General features: G+C 41.1%; 1 protein-coding gene across 4 annotated transcripts in view; it reads left to right on the top strand.

Annotated features, from left to right (window-relative positions):
- Positions 1-21,509, top strand: part of SSBP2 (single stranded DNA binding protein 2) — a 146,592-nt gene extending 125,083 nt beyond the window's left edge. The window contains exons 6-18 of one of the 4 annotated variants that reach the window (XM_075271250.1): positions 4,550-4,633; positions 10,716-10,775; positions 10,861-10,927; positions 11,709-11,779; positions 13,109-13,200; positions 14,099-14,147; positions 14,702-14,737; positions 17,398-17,452; positions 17,612-17,682; positions 17,878-17,956; positions 18,952-18,980; positions 19,270-19,368; positions 20,808-21,509. In XM_075271250.1, coding sequence (XP_075127351.1) covers positions 4,550-4,633; positions 10,716-10,775; positions 10,861-10,927; positions 11,709-11,779; positions 13,109-13,200; positions 14,099-14,147; positions 14,702-14,737; positions 17,398-17,452; positions 17,612-17,682; positions 17,878-17,956; positions 18,952-18,980; positions 19,270-19,368; positions 20,808-20,837 — 822 coding nt within the window. In that variant the 3' untranslated portion in view covers positions 20,838-21,509. The remainder of the gene's footprint in view (positions 1-4,549; positions 4,634-10,715; positions 10,776-10,860; positions 10,928-11,708; positions 11,780-13,108; positions 13,201-14,098; positions 14,148-14,701; positions 14,738-17,397; positions 17,453-17,611; positions 17,683-17,877; positions 17,957-18,951; positions 18,981-19,269; positions 19,369-20,807) is intronic. The other 3 variants (XM_075271258.1, XM_075271267.1, XM_075271275.1) reach the window with 3 other exon arrangements.
- The last annotated feature ends 752 nt before the right edge of the window (positions 21,510-22,261 follow it).

Raw genomic sequence — 22,261 nt, 5'->3', positions numbered from 1 at the left:
ACTGTATTACAGCCTAGGGAGTCCCAACAGTCTCTGATATGGGGGGGGGTACATTATGTCTCTTTCTCTGACGTCTCCTATAGTAGTGTTTCTCAAATTTTTCCAGCGAAGTGCCGCCTTGTGAAAAAATGTCCCAACCGAAGTACCCCCAGAGTAGTGATCCCTTATAAATGTTAATAAAATATGGCTTTGTATGGAGCCTCCGTCAGCAGTTATGTAATGGCCCCTTCATTACCCCTACATGTATTATAATGGCCCTTACACTCAGTATAATGGCCCAGTCAATGCTCCCATATGTAATATAATGGCACCTCACATGTAATATAATAGTGCCCCATAGCATTCCCACATCATGGCCTTGTCAGAGCCCACGCATGTAGTATAATGGCCCTTACACTCAGTATTATGGACCAGTCAATGCTCCCACATGTAATATAATGGCACCTCACATGTAATGTAATAGTGTCCCATAACACTCCCACATGTACTATCATGGCCCTTTCAGAACCCTCACACTTGGTAAAATGTCTCTCTGTGTCCCCTCATGTAGTATAATGGCCCTCGCACTTGGTAAAATGTCCCTGTCAATGTTCCTACATGTAGTATAATGGCCCTCGCAATCAGTACAACAGAGCTCCATAGTGCCGCCACATATAATAGTGCCCCATAGCACTCCCACATGTACTATCATGGCTCTGTCAGAGCCCACACGCTCGGTAAATTGTCCATGTCCCCATATGTAATATAATGGCACCTCACATGTAATGTAATAGTTCCCCATAGCACTCCCACATGTACTATCATGGCCCTTTCAGAACCCTCACACTTGGTAAAATATCCCTGCCCATGTCCCCACATGTAGTATAATGGCCCTCACACTCAGTACAACAGAGCTCCATAGTGCCGCCACATATAATAGTGCCCCATAGCACTCCCACATGTACTATCATGGCCCTGTCAGAGCCCACACACTCGGTAAATTGTCCATGTCCCCACATGTAGTATAATGGCCCTCACACTCAGTACAACAGAGCTCCATAGTGCCGCCACATGTAATATAACACCCACTGTCCAAAAGGGAACCATAGTATCGGGCAAACCAGCGACTCCAACTCTTTCATTTGCTCACAGCCTGACTCCAGCTTCTTCATAGAGGACTGACATCCAGCGTCAGACAGAAGTAGTAAAAATCCTCTTAATTCATTAAAAGCTACTGATTGAATTCCTATGAAAATAAATATACAACAACCTTTATCTAATTAATTATAATTTATTATAATATATTTTAACCCTTAAGGTAATTGATCTTTTTTTCTGCCTCCACAGCCCCACGTGTTGTATTGTATTTTATATATGCACTTGGAACACCCCCTAGTGGACAATTTAATAAGAATCTAATATTCTTCATGACACTGAAATGTGAGAGTTGTTCCCGTCATGTAGCTATGCGGCGTTTTGTTTTGCTCTCCGGTGTACCATGAAAGTTGTATACAAGGTTCTCATCCACAGGGGGGCAGAGTATTTCACTACCACTTGGCAAAATGAATATTTCTATTGGATACTTGGGTATTCTTCTTACCCCAGTGTAGGTAGGGACCCCTATTGATATTGTAGTGTAAAGAAAAAAAAATAACCCCCTGCAGCATTTTAGTTGAGAATCTGCAGATGTGTATGGAGTCACACAATGTGATTTAAAGGAGTTTTTCTCATAATCACAAACTTATCACCTATTGACAATATGGGTAATAAGTGTCTGTTTTTTGGCGGTACCACTGCTGGACCCTCCGCCAGTCACAACAACAAGGATCCTTTTTAAAATGGAGCTATGACTGTGCATAGACAATGCCACTCAATCTTTATGGCTCTTACCAATCCCATAGATATTAAATGGAGCAGCTGCATGTATGCACGACCATCACTACATTTAGGGACCCCAGACTCCTGTTCTTGTGATCTGTGCAACTCCATCAATGGATTGGTGAGAACTTGTTATGCTCGGACAAACCATTTAAAAGGAATCTTTCATAGTGTGTAGATTCTGGGGGTCCAGTGGCCCCCGATTTAGTGACACGTTCACTCTGGACAACAGTAATTGACTATATTATGTCTAAAGCAGAGTCTGGGGCAGAGGGGTGCACATTATACATAACAAAGGGATTCATAAAACCTATATTGGAGAACCACCTCTGCAGATCCTGCATTCAGTATAGTCGATGTGACAAGAATTCCATATAAAAGTCATATTATGATTGGCCTTAGGCAATTTTATGGAATTTGTTTAGAATTGATAACCATTCATTCATTCATTCATCCATCTTCTCCGCCACCATGTTCAGTCATATGACTAGACAGGAGATGGATTTCTTTTAAGCTTCCGGTGACTATACTTTGGAAAAACATGGCTCCATCACATCAATCGTTGGTTTTGGCTTTAATACAGAGAGAAACAGTATATATGTATCTGAAAATAATATCGGGACAGGGGCGCTCACATTCTTCCTCATCCATTTAAAATGATCATTTTTTGGTAAATAATCTCAGCTGAGAAATCCAGTGCACGACCCGGTGTTTATAAAAAGACTACTTTATAACCTAAAATAAAATTAAACACTATATTTCAAACTAAAAAATAAGTGACAAGGTTAAAAAGAAGGGGAAGTGGAGCAATGTGATTTTCAATGTGTCTACATTGCCACCTAGTGGAATGAAGTGGTAATTGCAGTCCAATACAAAAATGTGAAAAAATCAGTCAAAAATTAGGTTTAATATTCATCTATTCTATTATGCAGTTGGGAACATTTTCTCCAATCCTAAATTAGATTTGTTTAAGTTAGTGTTTTATATTTTATAATTGGAATTTTTGTATTGACGGGGACATTCATTTGTACAAAGTGTTCTTCTGTGTGCTTGACCACATTCTTGCATTAGAAATGTAAGGATGCTATACAGATTTACATTCCCGATTATACTGTACTTGAACATGAAGATGTCTTTTTATATTTCCAGTTGATCACTTATTAACGGAGACCATCACACTGCCGCAATGGTGTCTTCTTTTATAATCTCTAATATTAAATTCAGAATTGTATTAGTTTCCTATTATTTGGGAGCAATAACTGGCATGAGGACAAATGTCCATGGTCTATGCTTGGTATTGCAGTTCGGTTCTATGCAGATGCAATACCAGACACGGCCTGTGGACAGAAGTGGCACTATTTTTTTGGGAAAAAAATCGTGATTTTTTTTTTTCTAATCCTGAGATTTATTTTTAATGGATCAGGTTTTCAACCACTGAAGTACAGTCTGTGAATTAGAGGCATTATCCACTTTCCAATATTGATGACCCTTCTTTAGGCCTTGGACCCAGACCCCCCTGCAGATCAGCTGCTCCAGCAGAGTGCAGCTCCTGGTAATGCTGTCACCATACAATGCGTAGCCATGGCTTTAGCTACTGCAGCACTACCCCATTGAAATCTATGAGACCACTCTGCAGTACTTAAAGCCCCGTAGATTTGGGGCAGAGAGCCTTCTTAGACTCTGTTCACACTAGCATCATTGCTTCTAGTCATAACTGATAGATTTGATTGGGATCTGGTTAGCGCTGCACTTTGTAAGGCAAGTGAGCAGCACGGTTTGGCATGTAAACATGACTGGGTGCCGGGCTATCCTGGAGCAGCTGATCTGCGGGGGCCCTAGTGTGGGATCCGTGCAGATCTAAAACTGAAGATCTATCCTAAGGCTAGGTTATCAATATTATATATTCATTAACCCCTTTCAATCAGATGGAAATTTGCAGAATTTCAGCCATTTCCGAACATCAGATAATCTAAGCGCCGTCTGTAAAGCCAAAATTCGATGTTTCATGTTTACCATTGCAACTGTTAATACCGATTATTTTTATGAGCACACAATGCATTTTGATGGTCAAAATATGTTTTTTTTTTTTGGGGGGGGGGGGTTTCTCACTTATTTCCATGTGTTAAACCAGACAGTAAGTGTTACTATGTATAAAGGAGTATTTTGTAAGAAATCTCGCCATGTGCAAACATCGCTTTTCTGAGACCGAAGCTATTTGACAACTCAAATGTTTGACAGCAAAGTGGAGATAAACCACTGCCTGTTCTCACCACGACCGGCAATTCTGTAGAGAAATGCAGAAAAATGACATGAAATACGGTAAATCAAATACAATAAAAAGAGTAAATTAAAGGATTTAGAAGGTTAATACATTTTTTATGTTTGTTGATGTACATTTTAATTACAGTCCCTTTTAGATTTTTTACAATATTGGGGCAGAGAGCCTTGTTAGGCTCCGTTCACACTAGCATCATTGCTTTTTGAATGGGATCTGGCTTGGTTCAGGTGTTTTTGACCGTAAGAATAGTGCTGCAGACTATACTATTATTTCCTTCAAATATATTGACAGAAAATAAGTGTTAATGTGAACAGAGCCTTAGCTGGCTGAATACATTCTAATCTGATCACTCAGCTTTTCCTGCTCCAGATGGTAAAGTCCCTGTCTAATATCCATGATCTCATTACCCCCTAGGGTCCTCCAGGCTCACAGTCATCACCACATGCACATCACCTACCTCACAACCTCAGCAGCTCCATGATAGGACCCCACGGTCAGGTAGGAGGCCACACACTGTTTCTTTTTGTTTGGTTGGGCAGAGTCCAGTGCAAGATCCAGGGTGCCAAATTTCTACTTTGTTTTCTATGGAAGAAGTATGCAAATTACTTCTCCTAAATGGAAAAAGCAAAACGCCTCTAGCGCAACTAATTTGTATACCCAAAATTCCCAGGGGAACATACATATCCTTTAAAAGGGTTCCTGTCAGCACTTTTTGGGGCACTAACCACTCACAGATTATAGACCCGAAGGCTTACATGGCTGCTTTTATACCTGACTAAAGGCAAGTCTTGTGGGACTCGTGTCTGGTGCCTGCGCAGCTCTACATTGAAGCCAAGGAAGTCCATCTCTTCTACACAGTGCATGTGCCTGAGGTCCAGCACATGAGTGGTAATGCCACTGAAGAGTTGCGTTGGTGCCTGATATCGGGGAGCTAGTCACGTACCCTTCCTTTCCCACATCAGTGGCCTCTCACTTAGCCAATCCATAGCCCGCTCTGCATTGATTCAAGAACCCTGAAACTGCTATCTGGGGGTTGGGGTCTTTTGCTTTTTGAAGAGATTCTTCTACATTTTGTTTGTATCCAAGTCATGTTACAAAACGTCTGTGAAAGTCGGACATTGACTTACAAGGCTGTCACCTTCTAGTAGGTGGTGCTGCTACTGTTGTCCTTATTCCAGCAAAAGGAACTAATTTGGAATACCTTTTACTAAAATTTCCAGGGGTGCATGCATGACCTCCCTATACCTACTGGGCAGTTTCTACAAGACACTGTATCCATGTTTTCTGTGTGTCACTAACATATGATATAATATACGTTCTATGAAATCCTCCGCAAAAAGTCACTGCCTGTTCAGTATTTTACACTTTGTTTCTTCCATTGCTTTTCACTGGATTATGGGTGTGCAGGCTCTGGTGTATTACAGGGAAGCTGGGAGTCACAGTAGTATCTAGACATTATAAAACCTAGAACAGTACTTTCGGTGTCATATATAAGCAGATCACTTTTCTGCCAGTATTCATTCGAGATATCCATCGAATGACACTCGATTGGTGGTGATGGTGGCCGGGGTGTCAAACTATTTGATGTCATAAGAAAAACTGAATTCTCATTTTTTTCTATGACCCAAAACTAAGATGCTAATTCCCCCCTCAACCCATGAACCCATACTCCAGTGAAAGAAACAAGTGAGTGCATGCAGAACAGAAAGTCGATTTCACAGAAAGGAGCCAAAACCTAATATATTACAATATTTATTCATGTCACAAATGCTGCCAGAAAATTGCAAGTTGTTCGACAGCATAGGTACCCATAAAGTGCCTATTCACACACTGTGTGGTGTTTGACTCACGAAAAAAAAGGTTCCTATACTTTTTTTTACACTTATCGCAGACTCTGGTCCATTTCCACAGGATCGGCTCGGATTCCATACACAGCCATCACTTGACCCATCCAACATTTGACTCATCCAACACTTGACCAAGAATCAGCTCAGTGGGAATAAGGGCCAAGTCTATGATAACTGGCCCACCTTTTCTAGAGTCTCCCACTCTCAAAAAACAAAACAAAAAAAAAAACACCTTTGTAGTCTTCATGGTTACTCCTTCTGTTCCCCGTATATCCACATTGCCCTTTTTAAATAAAGTCAGGACAACAACAGTAACAATATATATGACCGTAAATAGTAAAAGCCCTTTAATTTGGCAGCTGTTTTGTTGGCACAGCCGTGATTTCTAATAACTCAGAGGAAAGAGGAGTAGAGACTCCCAGACTAGACAATTCCTGCTGATAAAACAATGTCACCATGATGCCAAGTCACGCCATTTGTTTGTTTAGTTGAGGGTCAGAGATCCCGGTGGCACCGTGACAAACCAAAGCACCTTCCCCCAAGTGTCTGGTCCAAGCTCTGTCCTTGTTGGAGCACTTTTCCTGTTACAGGACATGTTGAGAGCTGCACAGCCCCCACATGGCTATAGAATTTAGGATAGAGGTCATTGGAGGATCTCTATCGGAGACAGAATTAGTTTAATCTAGTTTTGATAGATGGATAGATAAATGGATACATAGTTAGATAGATAGATAGATAGATAGATAGATAGATAGATAATATATTACATGATGACACATGGCATTTTCCAAAATGCATAGGATATCTGTTGAATATTTCCATATCAAAAAATTGGAACAAAATTTAGTCTCTTTCATAGTTCATATTCCTTCATGAGTTATCATCCTTCACAATCAATCTAAAACTGAACCTTGAAAAACTAAGGTTCACATTTCAGTAACATTTTGTACATTTTATATAATAGTTATATAATTTAATAATAGTTTTTTTTATTTTGGGAAATAAACCTAATATTCTTGTAAATACATGATATTTTATGTGTCTTGTATGAATCCAGAGTTTCAGCCTGTACTTTAGCGCGGTGCCGATTGTTACTGGCAATTCATAAGACAGTTTTTTACAGGCATCAAGCCAGAAAAAATATTGGAATATTTTATGACTGATTCCTGAGACTTTAAAGCAAGGGATCTTAGGATTTAGTTCAGGGTTAGTGTGATGTACTGTATTTGTCTTTTGTAGTTTTATATGTGAACTGTAAATTGCTAAAACAAAATCATTTTACAATATAAATACAAAAAGTCTATCAGAGGTATAGGATATGTAAAATAACGGAACATGTTCCTGAGACCTGTTAGGTAGAAGGACGTAAACATGACTTTTTTTTTATATGACACATGGTCGTTCATGAATTCTAATAGCCTGTAATAAATTCGTGTACAGGTGAAGGGGCTTGTTTCTTATTCTAGTACTGCACTGACTTTGTCCTAGACATAGGGGGAGCAAATCCTAGTTATACAGTATGCTATCTAAGGGCTCATTCACACGGGTACAGGGGGCGGATTTTGGCACGTAAACCACATCATAAACAGCCCCCTCACTACGGTGGTCTATGAAGACTGCTAGCGATCTTTTTTCCGTGAGCGGCATGTTGCCACTCATGGAAAAAAGAAAGGAGCTACCCTTTCTTCAGGCGGATTCCGCGGCTCATTGGGCCGCGCCGTCCTTGCGGCAACACCCTCCAGACTAGGCACATTCATTTTGGGCCTTCTCCGGAGCGAGTAGCCGTGACTGACAGTCGCGGCAGGCATATTTTGGTCCCGATTTTGACGCGGCTTCCCGCGTCAAAATCGGGACCAAAATACACTACTCTGTGCCCGTGTGTAAATGGTGTGGGAGACCTCCCTGTGGTCATCTTATAAAAGTGCTTTAAAGGAGATTTTAGAAACCTAGCAGAGATTTATTAATCTTTATGCACGGTTTTCTGCTGTAAAAAAAAAAAAATAAATCTTAGCAAAAATAAAAAAAAATTAACTTTTTGTGAAATTTTCCACTCCTGTCATCTGTTTTTATTAAGACGCTGGGACTTAGCAGTTAGAAGGTGGAGCCAGCCAAAATCTTGATCAATTTACTATAAAACCTATGTTATCTTAAAGCTGCTGTAGATTTGACTTTCTGATGACCAAACTGTGATTATATATCCCCAATTTATTAAGAGGGCAGTGTCCTCTAATCATACATGGCAACTCCCCCAGAATGTCCAATAGGTGCCTACAAAAAGGGTGTCTTAGAAGAGTGGGCAGATCTCCGAGAGCAGGTGAAATCTCCATATTATATGTGATATGAGCACTATGTGCCGGACATGATACAACCCCCCCCCCAAAAAAAAAATGTGGTGTGGCTTTAAAAAGGGGCCCTGACCATATGAAAAATTTCCATGACCTCACCCTGAAAGTATTTTTTTAGTAAATTCGCCACATCTTAATCCAGAACACTTCAGCAGTAAGAAATGCTACTTTTTAGGCTAAAGCCCCGCGTAGCGGACCACAGCCAAAAAATGCTGCTGGAAAAAACGCACATCCCTTTTCACAGATAGGTATGATGGAGGCAGAGTTTTCCTCTTTACGTATTGGAAAACCGCCGGCGTTTCCACAAGGTATAATTGACATTTTTTGATTTACAAAAACTCAACTGTTTTTGAAAACGCAGTAGGTCAGCTGCGGATATTTATATGTAATGTGTTGTGATGGACTTTGCAGTTAATGTAAAAACACTGTGGTTTATGTTGCATGTGGCACCAGCTGTAAAGTGGTTTTCCAGACTCAAATTGAGTTTTCGAAATGGTGACCTGTGAACTGGCGCGGTTCAACGCCTGGAGCGCACACAGCTCTGAGCGCAGCAGCACCGTCCTCTGCATAGTGGTGATTCTGGTGAATTGCAGCACTGCTCTTATTACTTAAATAGGAATGGTGCTGCATCCATTACTTATCCAACAGGAGGCTGGTGAAACAGATGATCCGTGCAGGCAGAGTGTCAGGCTTGGACAGATCACATACTGATGACCTAACTTGATTTGGATCTAGAAAACCACTTTAATACATTTCCTTCTTGGTTTACTCCATTTATCCTATTATATCCTATAGTTGTCTTTTTTCCATACAGTACCAGCTGAATGTCTTTTCTGTCATTGTAGTAAAATAGCAGTGTGACACAGAGGGTATTAGGAAGCAAATAACATGGTGCATTAAGTCAAATTAGACCTGTGGACAAATGACATAAAATACAGTCTTCTGCTGTAATTCTAGATCCATGGCCGCTAAACCACCGGGTTTACTGAAATCCAACAACGTAGTTATTCGGAAAATGAAAGATAATGTCTGGATGATGGTTATGGGTTACCGTACACTTTTACTTTCTCACCTGTAGAAATCGCAGTCTTGGAGTAATCTGCAGGAGTAAATGTGAGGGGTGACTTTGAGTCTCTTCCACTCGCCGTCCCAATATTCCATGTAAAAATGTGAGAGCTGTATATATAAGAGCTTGTATGTATACAGCTGCAAGTATAAATGTGGGCAGACTCTCACTTGGTGGCGTTGGAATCCAGTATGGCCAAATCTTTTTTTTTTTTCCTCTGGATAATGTCATTGCTAGAGGTGTCTAGTAGCAGTCATTTCCTTGTTCTCTGCATACTCGGCCGAAGTTGCATGTATATGGGGAACTCAAGAGGAATCACTTGACTCTAAGGGTAAGTTCACACAGAGTTTTTTGGTCAGGATTTTGAGGCCATATCCACCTCAAATCCTGACCAAATCCGCCTCAAATCCTAACCAAAAAGATGGCTCCCATTGAAATCAATGGGAGACGGTCAGGTGTTTTTTGTTTTTTCAGGAGCCGGTTTGTTCCGGCTCCCAGAAAAGGAAGCGAGATCCTCATTCTTCAGTCTCTTTCGCCTCACGATTCGGCCTGAAGACACTCCCTCCTCCCGACTAGGCCCTTTCATTGGGCCTAATCTGGAACGGATTGCGTGACTGGATGCTGGTGCACTGCATCCAGTCACAGCTACTGTATTTTGGACCGGAATCTGAGACGGTCTCCGCCTCAGGTTACGGTCCAAAAAGCCCCGTGTAAACTTACCCTAAGAGTCCATTCACACTGAAGAAAATGGTCTGGAATTTCAGCGCTGGAAAAAAGCCTCCATTGACTTCAATGGGTTCTGCTAACTTTTTATTCCGCTAGCAGAACCTATTGAAGTCAATGGGAGGCTTTTTTTCAGCACTGAAATTTCACACCAAATTTCTCACTATTTTCCTCCATGTGAATGGACCCTAAATTGTAAGTGCTTTTCAGGTGGATTTGGCACTTGATAAATACTTGTATAACACAATCTCTTTGCAATGAAGCGGATACAGAGTTACACCATGCACCATCTTTCTTCTCGGGGTCAGTATGAATTCCAGAGATCAGACCCCTGCCCAATATAAAGTGATGATATATCCTAGCTATATGACAAGATGGGAACACCCCTTTAAGATGGAAAGTGTTTTCAAAGACCAGGGTGTGGATGTCCTTGACCTGGACACTACGGCACTGCTACATGTTTATTGCCTATGGACTATTACATACAATGACTTGAATACATTTGGTATTGATTTATAATGAATACAATTGTGGCAACAAAATGGTGGACACTGAAATTTAGATATTAACTATAATCTTTTATTTCCTTGTCTTTCTAGCCCTTCATGTCCCCTCGATATCCAGGTGGTCCTCGGCCTCCATTAAGAATACCCAATCAGGTAACTCCAGCATTAACCCCTAAAGTAACTTCATCATTTATCCCTGTTATCTGTCTGTCTATAAGAAAGATATCTATTTCCTTAGGCACTTGGGGGCGTTCCTGGAAGCCAGACATTACTTCCCAGTGGTATGGATCCTTCAAGACAACAAGGTAATAGAACTAGGACTGAGCTGGTAAGACAGTGTTTGTTTTGATGTAGCAGTGCTGGATTTGTCATTGGGCACAAACAGCTGAGCAATGTATTTGGCTGCAGTGTCTGTTAGTCCCATAGAGATTGAATAGAGCGATGGCGTTCATTCATGCTGTCATTGTATTCAGACTTGGGACACAGGACCCTGTACTTATGGTCGGTGGAAGTTCCAGCAATGACATGCATATCATCTCTGACAAGATAATATGTTGCTGTAATGGGCATTCTCTTTAACCTATGTACCAGACACTGTCATCCAGTTCTGTAATTCAGACAAATGTCATACACAGCTTTCTTGAGATCAATGATCTTAAGAAATTCTGAGCACATATGTAGAAACATCTGTATTCTTGATACAATATTTTAGGTTTACAATCACTTATTATGATTTCTTCATTAAAATAGTGGTGATCATTTAGGATGGTCATCCATCAGAAATATGCCGGCATAGCCGCAGTTTGTTGGACCAGTCTTCAGGAAATTGATGGGTATATTAATGAAATCTTTGTCTTTTGTCATTGCTTTCGGTGCAGTATGTAAGTCACATTATCATTCAGTCACCACATTGCTGGGTCATCTCAATCCAAGGTGATGATTCTGCTAACTACTGCAAGAATACATTTCCTAGTGTGACATTCAGTCTAAATGTGATATGTCTGACCTGTCTCCACCACGCTGAAGTCTGGTCGACTGCTGTAGTATCATATTAATAACTTTTATTGTGTGATTTTACTTCTTCAGGGCACCCAAACATGGGAGGGCCAATGCAGAGAATGAGTGGCCCCCGAGGAATGGTTCCTCTTGGTCCACAGGTATGTAACTTAAGTTTTAATTGTACTATTGCTCTATTTAAAGGGGTTTTCCATCAATTTGTAACTCTTTGCAATTCCCCCTTCAGCTATTTGAAGGAGCCGCAGAAGTTGGGCAGAGCTAGTCCCTTCATTGCTCACACTTCTCCATGTACCCGCATGTTGACTACACCAGTAGTACTGAAGGGTATTGCAGTTTAGTCCTTTTTACTGGACAATGTGCAGGTAGATGGACCAAGGTGACCAAAGTGGAGGCTGCAAATCTCAGCAGAGTACCATCACTGGTAGCGAGGTTTGGACCCTAGCCGATCTGGTATTGATGGCCTATTGTGATCCCCGAAAACTTCTTTAATATAACATATCGTTTTGTGTGATACTTGGGACAGGTTCTGTGTGACCTTGATGACTTGGGAACAGTCTGAAAATGGTCAGTTCTCAAGTCTTCTTGTGTCGGAGGCTTTTACCAACAATTCTGATGCTGTGTCTTGGTCGTAGTGTGCATAGCTAACACTATATTGAAGAGATCTGTGATCTCGAATTGTGGTGACACTGCCCATGTTGTGTCATAGTGTCACCTGAACCTCTCATCATGATGTATAGTTGAAGTTCCCCAAAATGTTGGAAATGTCTTCTGTTTTTAGTTACTCATTAACGTCTTCCCATTGCAACAATTGCCAGTGTGATACTAGTCCATACTTTGTCCTGCTGAAAGAATTTTTGTCGTCAGATTTTCACCACAAAGATTTTTCCATCTCATTGATAAGTTTTGTGTGGCATTTATATAGGAGAACTCCACCTAATGGATTTAGGTTTGCAAGTAACCAAAAAAGCTAACCCTTCTGTTACAATGAGGAAAACCTCCTTATGGTGATTTTATCTTCCGCTCTGCATCCAGATCCCAGGTGGTCCATGTAGTGTTCATCTTAGGATTTAAATGTTGTCCTGATCATACAAGAAGGGATTGCAGGAAGGGTCAGATTTATGGTATTGATGTAGCCCACAGAATATCTCTGTCCATAGATTAAAGCGCTCAACAAAAATGGTCAGTTTAAAAGTTACACAGATAAAAGGGGCTGAGCTGTAGTACCGGACCCAGCCCATGGGCAAAAGTGGCGCTGTTTGCATGACATTAGGAAAACAAAGAAGTTTTACTTATTTCACCAACCTTTCGAAGTACAATGATGAGCTGTAAGAGTATAAATGACTGACAGAATGAGTCTGTTCTCTGCTGTATGTTGTGTGTTCAGCCTCTGTCCGCTAACCTCTGTAGGGCTGCCATTAATGTGCTGTCCTTTCTTTCCCCTTTCCTCTTTGATTTTTGTTTTGTGGTAGTCTGACCCTTGGTTATCATTACAGAATTACGGAGGTGGGATGCGACCGCCACTGAACGCACTTGGTGGCCCGGGGATGCCTGGGATGAATATGTAAGTGGACTTCTTAAACAAATCTAAATGTACAGAAACATACAATTCGTACATAACATTGAGCTATTGCATGTACTGGATACTGGCTTTTTATAGATAAACGCACTAACATTTTGGAACTTTTCATTTTGTCGAAAAATGAACTCATAGGTGATATAAACTTAAAGGGGGTGTCCAGGATATACATTTTTGAGCCTCCTTGCAGAACCACTTAAAATTTAGTGTATTGTAGGATGATATACAGTCTAACGTCAGTCACTGAGATAAATCTGGCACATTTTAAGTCTGTATTTGCGCTCTGACAGTATTATTAAATGTGATTATCACTTTATCACTGTCGGCATGGCGCACACCTACCCGTTCAAGTCATAGATAAGATCTGTTAGACATGTTGTAAGTGTGGCGTTCACAAAGTCTGATCTGTAGGGGTTCAGTAGCTGGGACCTGAGATCTACAAGTATTTCTTCTTGAGTTTGTTTTATCTGACAATCTGTGTCGTTGCAGTTTTGCATATCTTAGCTATATGGCAGCCTATGGGAACGAACACACTCACCCAAAAATTTTACTGACTATATTTAACAAATATGAAACTTGCTGAAAGTACAGAATTCAGCCATCTCTGCCAGTCCTAAAGTGCTTGCACGGAGTTGTAGTGTGCAGTGTGATCACCACTCCATTGAAACTGGGAACACGGGACCCCCATTGTCCTTATCGGTGCCGGGCCTAGCAGTGAGACCCTTGTGACCAGATACTTATTCAGTGGATAAGTGACTAATGTGTTTTGTTAGAAATACTTTACGAGACCAGAACAACTTTTTATGCTGTTTTATATTCTGATATATTTAAATTATATTGTGATGATAATGATGATGATGATGATCTTTTCTTTACTACTCAGGGGTCCCGGAGGTGGAAGACCATGGCCAAATCCTGGAAGTGCAAATTCAGTTAGTATATGTTTACTTTCTAATATACTCCTAGTGTCAGAATCCTATTCAAGAAATCAGACCACCCTGGTGTCTCCACTGCACAATGGCTGTGCCCATTGCTGCACTTTCATCTCTAGCCATTTCTATAGTTTCCAGTGCCTGGAAGCGGCCAGATTGGCTGATCAGTGCAGGGTCTATGTGTCCGACTTCCCCACCCCACAGATAACTGGATTGGTCATCCATATTGAAAGCCACTCTAAAGTCCAACATGCCCTATGCTTCTTTCCTCCAACATCTGTTATTGGGAAAGGTCTGGACGCCACCCCATACACATGAGAGGGTTAGCTGGTCCCACCAAAATCTGCAGGTTTTTCTGCCTCTCTAAGCAGCTGGTCCTGTGCGTGAAATGTGCGCCCCTGGCTTTTATGTTCTATCTGCATGGCACAGACTGGACTAATATAACTAAAGACGACAATATGTCCTGCAAGCAAAATTTCCCCAACAAGGAAAGCAATCAATAGATGTTCTCTCTGAACAATAAAAGAGTAACTTTGATTTTTATTTGCTTTTAGATACCCTACTCGTCCGCGTCTCCCGGGAATTATGTAGTAAGTTCATCTGGTTTTGTTTGCTCATTGGAATTGATGTTACATTTTATTTAGTCAAAGAAATAGTTATCCAGATGTTAAGAGGAGCCCTTGAGTATTGTCTGCGGAGCGAACATCTGAGCCGCGTTCCAGTGTTTTGTCTGACGTTTAATGTGCATATGTTGATATTCGTTTGAAGAACCGTTACCAATCTGCGCACAGATGCCGGGAGAGCCAGGCTTTCCTACATAATAACATCCGTGTAATGCATGTGACTGTTAAAAGGCACTTCACAACCATTTCCTACAATGAGGACTTCAGAATCCATTGATTAAGTCTGCCGTTTGCTGGAGAGGTATACACTAATGTGGTCAGCTTATGGAGAACCCGTAAAACGACTGGCGTAGGAATCAGCGGTATACGTTCCGCCTGTATAATTTAAGTGTCTTTTTTTTTTTTTATTATAGCATTTAACCATTTGTTTCATGTGAGATTAGTTGCTGGAAACTCTACAGAAACTTTTTTTTTTTCACCATCAATTACGGAGAACCATTTTTAAAATAGGTTTTAGTGCGTTGCGAACATTTGGTGATAAAATAAAGCTTTCCAAATATATATTTTTAGCATTTTGACCAGCTGATCTGTATCAGTTTCACTGTAATTTCTGAGACACCTATACACCTCCCTAGTAGAGATGAGCGAGTACTGTTGGGATCAGCCGATCCGAACAGCACGCTCGCATAGAAATGAATGGACGTAGCCGGCACGGGGGGGGGGTTAAGCGGTCGGCCGCCGTCAAAGCGGAAGTACCAGGTGCATCCATTCATTTCTATGGTGCGTGCTGTTCGGATCGGCTGATCCGAGCAGTACTCGCTCATCTCTACTCCCTAGTAGTTACCAAGTCCATGTACCGGTATCTTCAGTGTAGGTCTCGGCTCATCCTGCCCCCTTGTACATTCCATGTATCAAAAAAATATGTAAGGGATCAGACCACTAAATGTCAGAGGAAGTAGGGAAATCTTTTGGCCTGCAACAAGATTGGGCAATGTCCAGGAGTGTAACTTGAGGGGGTGCAGAAGGTGCAGTCACACCGGGGCCCAGGAGCCTTAGGGGGCCATAAGCCCTGGCATCAGTATTGAGATTGCAGCTTCCATCTGGCCCATAAGCCAAGGAGACCCACAGATAACCCTAACATCACTATCAAGAATTTGCTGTAGGGATGAGGGAGGGGCCCCGGACAAAAGATTGCATCGGGGTCCACAATACTTTAGTTATGCCACTGGCAATATCTATGGGTTCGGCAGCATCCGTAATTTGCAACGTGGCTTGTTTTAGCAGGTATAGGTCATTGGGCAATAGATATTTGATCCTGAAAACCTCTTCTAGAGAATTTCCCGATGCAATTTTTCATCTTTCTGGTGTTCTAATGAGATTTATATAGTATGTGTGCATGACGGTGCCATTCACTTAGCAGGTGCCTACGTATATTTGGGCATCATTTATTAGAGAACAGCCCTATTAACCGCTAACAGAACCGGGATCTTCACATCCCTGAGGAGCTGTGAATATGTCTTGTTGTATAGTTGTGAAGAGGGGTCGGCACTTTTATATAAGTGTCAAAATCACTTCTGAAGTAGTAAGCACGGACTTAGCAGACACTTTATTAAGTCAGCTGAAAAGTTATGGTTACTTTGGACAGACCGTCAGCTGTGTGGCTGCATTTTCCAGTAGATCTGATGAATCACTTCTTTTAATGTATTACATTTTTTTTCTTTATTTTTAAAGCGTAACTAAACTTTGAAGCATCTCTTGTTTTTCTGGCAGTATTTTTGTCATTAATATATTTTGTAATATACTTTATTAACAAACGTTGGCTCCTTTCTGTGAAATCCGGCATCTCTTTATTCTTTCCCTTGCTTCTCTATTGAGAGCTGTTCCCTGATTCTCACCGTGTATGGTATATAATGGATGGGCTTGGGCATGTAATGCAAGAAAAATAAGGAGAGGGTCACTTCATACAATTATATCTTGGGCATTATAAGACGTAGAAACTTACTTCTGCTGTTGTTTAAAAGGGGATATTCTCGCCTCTCATGTGACACTAGGTTGCAGTTCTACTATATCCAGAGATATCACTGAATTGGTGCAACTACATATAAGTATCCCAATTGTGACTGTATTTTCAACCAGTGATATCTTTGGCAATAATATAGGCACAACTTTAAAGTCATATGAAAGAAGAGAATCTCCTCTTTCGTACAACACCAGAAGCAAGTTTCTAGGTTTAAACAAGGGAGGGCAGAAAAGGAATACAGAATTTCGCAGAAAGGAGCCAAAATACATTAATAAAGTATAGTGCTGAACAGTGCGAGAAAATCAAATGTTGTCCAAAAGTTTTGTTATGCTTTAAGTATAATCCATGACTTGTTACTTTAGCTTCTATAGGTGGCGCTGTCTGATAATACATGGACTAGGCAACCAGAATACCCAATCCTGGTTTCATAGTATCTGATTTTACGTCTTTAGTGGTTTATATTCTTACAAAGAAAGAAAACCTCAGCTATGCAATGATTCTGTTTTGTTATACATGATGTTGTAAGTTATACTCAACATAATAATACTTTTTGGACAATTGGGATTTTTATGATTGTACATATAAATACATACATTTGTCTCCACAGGGTCCTCCTGGTGGTGGTGGTCCTCCGGGTACACCTATTATGCCCAGTCCAGCAGGTTGGTTGGTTTATACTCTTCTTTTTGTGCACATACATTGATGTGGAGGGGTGTCTGCTCTGTCCCATATGTGTTGCATATGGACTGGTTGGTATATATAGCTGCTATGTATTAGATATTGTCCGCTTTACTTACATTCTTTCTGTCCTTCTATTTCAGATTCCACAAACTCTGGAGACAATATGTACACACTAATGAATGCAGTACCACCTGGCGCCAACAGACCTAATGTGAGTTGGGATAGGGTGCGGTAGGGTTGGGTTATAATTGTATAGCTGGAATTGTAGCTAAGATTTAACCCTTAGTACCAATCTCCTGCATGGTTTTATGTATTTCTTTTATCCACTTAGTAAGTATAGAATATATTGGCCAATTTGAGATTGCCAGAATAACACTTGTTTTTATTGTTTGTTTTTCCATGCTAGTTCCCTATGGGGCCTGGATCAGATGGTCCAATGAGTGGATTAGGTGGGATGGAACCGCACCATATAAATGGCTCATTAGGTGAGTGCCCCATTTATTTATTTTATAAAGACATTAGATTTGTATAACTTCTTATGTGTCCTGTCAATAGGGAAAACTACCTAGGTTTTTCTCATTTGAAATGAAACTGGGAAAAAAAACTGTGAATGGAGTAGAATTGGAAATAAAATGCAGTTGCACCATGTTCACATGTGGTCTTCTCCTATTCATATACTTGGAGCTGAAGCCCTGACCACTATATAGCTATACTAGAGGAGCTTACTTAAATAAGAGCCGACTGTTCTTGGGGCTGGAAAATCCCTTTTAATGCTAAGGACCCACACAGCGGGTTGCAGCTAAAAAGTAGTGCATGCAGGACTTTATCTTCCGTTACAAAACTAAACAAACATGACGGAAGATGGTGTCTGTCATACTATGTACATTGTCAATGGGAACGGACACAGATTCAATCGGTCACCGTTGTTGGTGACAGTTTAATGTCCTTTACTGTCATCCTATAATGGAAGACCTCAACGGATATTAGCAACGGTAGTGTGAGCTCCGCCTTATATGATGCACTGCATTGTGTACACAAAGTCATGTAACAGATTCATAGCTGAACTTAGTTGCAAGTCAAGGATGACCTTCCTTCTGTTTTGATATCACATATCCACACCCCTCTAGAGATACAAATCTTATAACCTACAGAATCAAAAATCTGAGAAACTTTATTGGCACGTCCAAATAGATATTTGACATTGCCAAAGCAAGTAGTGGAGGGGAGTATGGGGGTGCGGGCGTAGGGTGGCTGGATGGGTGATTTGGGGTGTAATAGTCCATGGGGTCTTATGTTCCCCTCATTTGGTGGCCGGTGGACACATGTTGGGCAGCGATCTCCACAGTGTCTATGGAGATAAGTACCATTAAATCCATCAGGGAGTCGGAGTTAGTGGTGTGGCCTACCGACTCCACCGCTCTGGCCATTACCTTGTATTAGTACACATGGATTGTTACTAACCTTTGCCTTGTTTCTTTAGGCTCAGGGGACATGGACAGTATTTCCAAGGTAAGTTCATTGATTCTACTTTTTTAGCCCAGCATTGCTACTAAGTCCATCCAGAAAGGGGCTCAGGGACCCCCTATTTGTATTAATGTTGTACCCCACTTAGCAGACATTTACGGTATATCCTGTAGAAGTGACAGCTCCGCAGTGAATGTTCTACTTCCGTGAGATGATACATTACTATTTATGTATGATTCCTAGTAATGTCTGGAGATACTCTCTGTTGCACGCACATATCTATACATGGATGCACTGCCTTACATAACCTTTTATAATTCAATCCCACACACAGAACTCTCCGAACAACATGAGCCTGAGTAACCAGCCAGGCACTCCCCGAGATGACGGAGAAATGGGTGGGAACTTCTTAAACCCCTTTCAGAGCGAGAGTGTAAGTGTCTTATGTCCTGTTTATGTCCTGTTGATAAGTCATTGGTATTATAATGGCGCCTCAACCAGTCACCTGTTTAGTAGACCTGTAGTACACCAGAACTAACACTCTATATACTGTGTAGTGGCCATAAAGTTCTGTCCCATTCACTTAGTGTGGAGCTATATCTGAGTGTATCACTTTAGCATTATAAAATGTTATGTAATGTATATGTTTGTCCATTTTGCTTATTATTTTAAAGAAATGTTGTCATATTTACTAAGTTTTAATAGAGGACACATCCTCCTAAAGGGAGCCTTTCACCACCTCCACCAAATACAGTTCTTAGCACCCATTAATACACAGACCAGTCACATTAATGTGACCACCTGTCAAAATCCAGAATAACCACCTTTGGCAGAGCGGAAAGCACCGAGACGTGCAGGAAGAGAGGGGATGTTGTGATCATGTTCACTGGGATGTTGAGCCATGCCAACTCCAGTGCCGTAGCCAGCTGCGCTAGGTTACACGGTTGAGCATCCATGGCGCGAACAACCCGATCGAGGTGGTCCCACAGATGCTTAACTGGGTTCAAGTCCGGGGAATTTGCTGGCCAAGGGAGTACGGTAAACTGATCCTGGTGCTCCTTGAACCACGCACGTCGCATTGTCCTGCTGGTAGATGCCATCATCCTGAGGAAAGACATTTCGCATGTAGGGGTGAACATGGTCCGCAAGGATAGATTTACCCAGATGGCTGATGACACGTGCCTTCTGCGATTGGTTATTTAACGTTGATGTCAAAAAGTAGGCGGTGGTCACATTAATATGACTGGACGGTGTAGTTGCTGTTCCACTGTTGCCAGCATGATTGAAGTTTTTTGCTCTACCTCTCCTGAGCAATAAGTTTTGGTGCCTCATATGCTTAGGATCTCTACTTTCAGATGGGTGGGATCAGGCGAGGAAAACAACAAGGGTGTGCCAGGCGGAGATGGACACCCCTTGTCTGCTCCTGCTCATCTGAGCTTGCAGAGCCTAAACAGTATATGAGGCACCAAAACTAATGCATTTATTGTTTGGAAAGGGTGGGGGCTAGAGAAAAATTTCCAACTGTGCCCGAATCAGTGGATGGAAAGACCTGTACTGGTGGGAGATGGAGAAAGGTCCTTTTTAAAATATTGTTCAGTCCTTGTAGGCTTCTAAGGAAGCTTTCCAGGATATAGACATAATGGTGTAATAATAGATCATGGCTCGAATGCTTGTTGTGGCTGTATCTGATCTAATACAGGAGCTTCCTACTTATCTCTACCGAGGAACCACAAGAAGGGTAGTTGCTCCTCTAGGGAGGACAAACCTCTGTAGGAAACGCCCCCGCTTAGAATAGAATACAGCATATAATGCCCTATATAAAATACATCAAATGCTCCACTTTGCTAACTCCTGGTTTATTTTTCTTTACAGTATTCCCCTAGCATGACAATGAGTGTGTGATTCTTCATCATGTCTCGTCATGAAGACTGCAGTGAGTTAGCCCTCTTCACAGATCTGCCCTTGAGGAGAACCATTCATCACCATGCCATTTAACTTAAGGATCCTGGTCCCCGTCACATGAAACATTTTTTTTTCTATATCTTGCCATTTACCCTGTTTGTGAAGAAGCGGGTCCAAGCGTTAAAAACTCAAGCAACTGTAAAGAGTGGCATATGTAAAAAAAATTGCCCTAAACAGAACTGCAATTTATCATCTGTACATATATATAAATATATATAAATATATATATATTCCCACAGGACATTGTAAAAGGATATTATCACATGCCATCTTAAGTAGCGAGACATAGAGACTTCTGTTCCATCTTTTTATTTTTCACGTTTACATTTTTGAATTCTAAATTGTTGCATTTTCTCCCTGAACTATTTTGTGCTGTGTATATCACTGCTTAATAAGTTATTTTTTAAGGTAAACTCAAATGTTGTTCTGGTTTTTGTAAATGTCTGCAATCATGGATAGGAATAAAATGCTTACGAGTGCTTTTATTAAATTGCTTTTGATACAAGTTATCCTATGAATAACTGACTGATGGGTCTGGGAAATTCAATTATGTCATTTGAGAGACTTGTGTAAAGGTGCAATTTTGTATATAAAAAATGAAAACTTCAAGAATGACACAAGGACTTGATTATTTTAGTGCATTATACATTTTTTTTTTCGTTCCCAGAGTTGTTAATATTACAAAAATGATAACAAACACAAATAAAGCAACTTATTTTCTTATTACAGCGTGAAACCTACAGTAAAATATAACAGTTACATATGAAGAACAAGTATTGTGCATACAGATCATTGCTGTACAACACACACACGGATAACATCCTGTTAAATGTAAATTTTCTAAAGCTCAGTGGTGGGTTAGGGAGGGGGACTGGCAGTGTTAGGCTAGGTTCACACTTGAGCCCGGTCTCCATTCAGGGATTCCATCCCTATATCCACTTGAAAAATACGGAGAGAAAAGTCCTTTTCTCTCTGCATTTTTTGTGCGCAAACACATCGGGACTAGAGATGAGCGAGTACTGTTGGGATCAGCCGATCCGAACAGCACGCTCGCATAGAAATGAATGGATGCACCTGGTACTTCCGCTTGGACGTAGCCGGCGCGCTTAACCCCCGCGTGCCGGCTACGTCCATTCATTTCCTTGCGAGCGTGCTGTTCGGATCGGCTGATCCGAACAGTACTCGCTCATCTCTAATCGGGTCCCATTAGTGTATAGAGTTCACGGGTAACTGCTTTTTAGGTGGATTTGGTTTACGTTTTTCTTGTCTCCAAGTGGACACTAAGAACCTAAACAAAAACTCAAGTATGAACCTAACATTTGCCAAAGGAACCACAGATCACTCGGCAGTGTTAAAATCAATTC

Source organism: Leptodactylus fuscus, chromosome 1 (assembly GCF_031893055.1).
Source record: "Leptodactylus fuscus isolate aLepFus1 chromosome 1, aLepFus1.hap2, whole genome shotgun sequence".
NCBI lineage: Eukaryota > Metazoa > Chordata > Amphibia > Anura > Leptodactylidae > Leptodactylus > Leptodactylus fuscus.
This window is presented reverse-complemented; position numbering and strand designations above follow the sequence as displayed.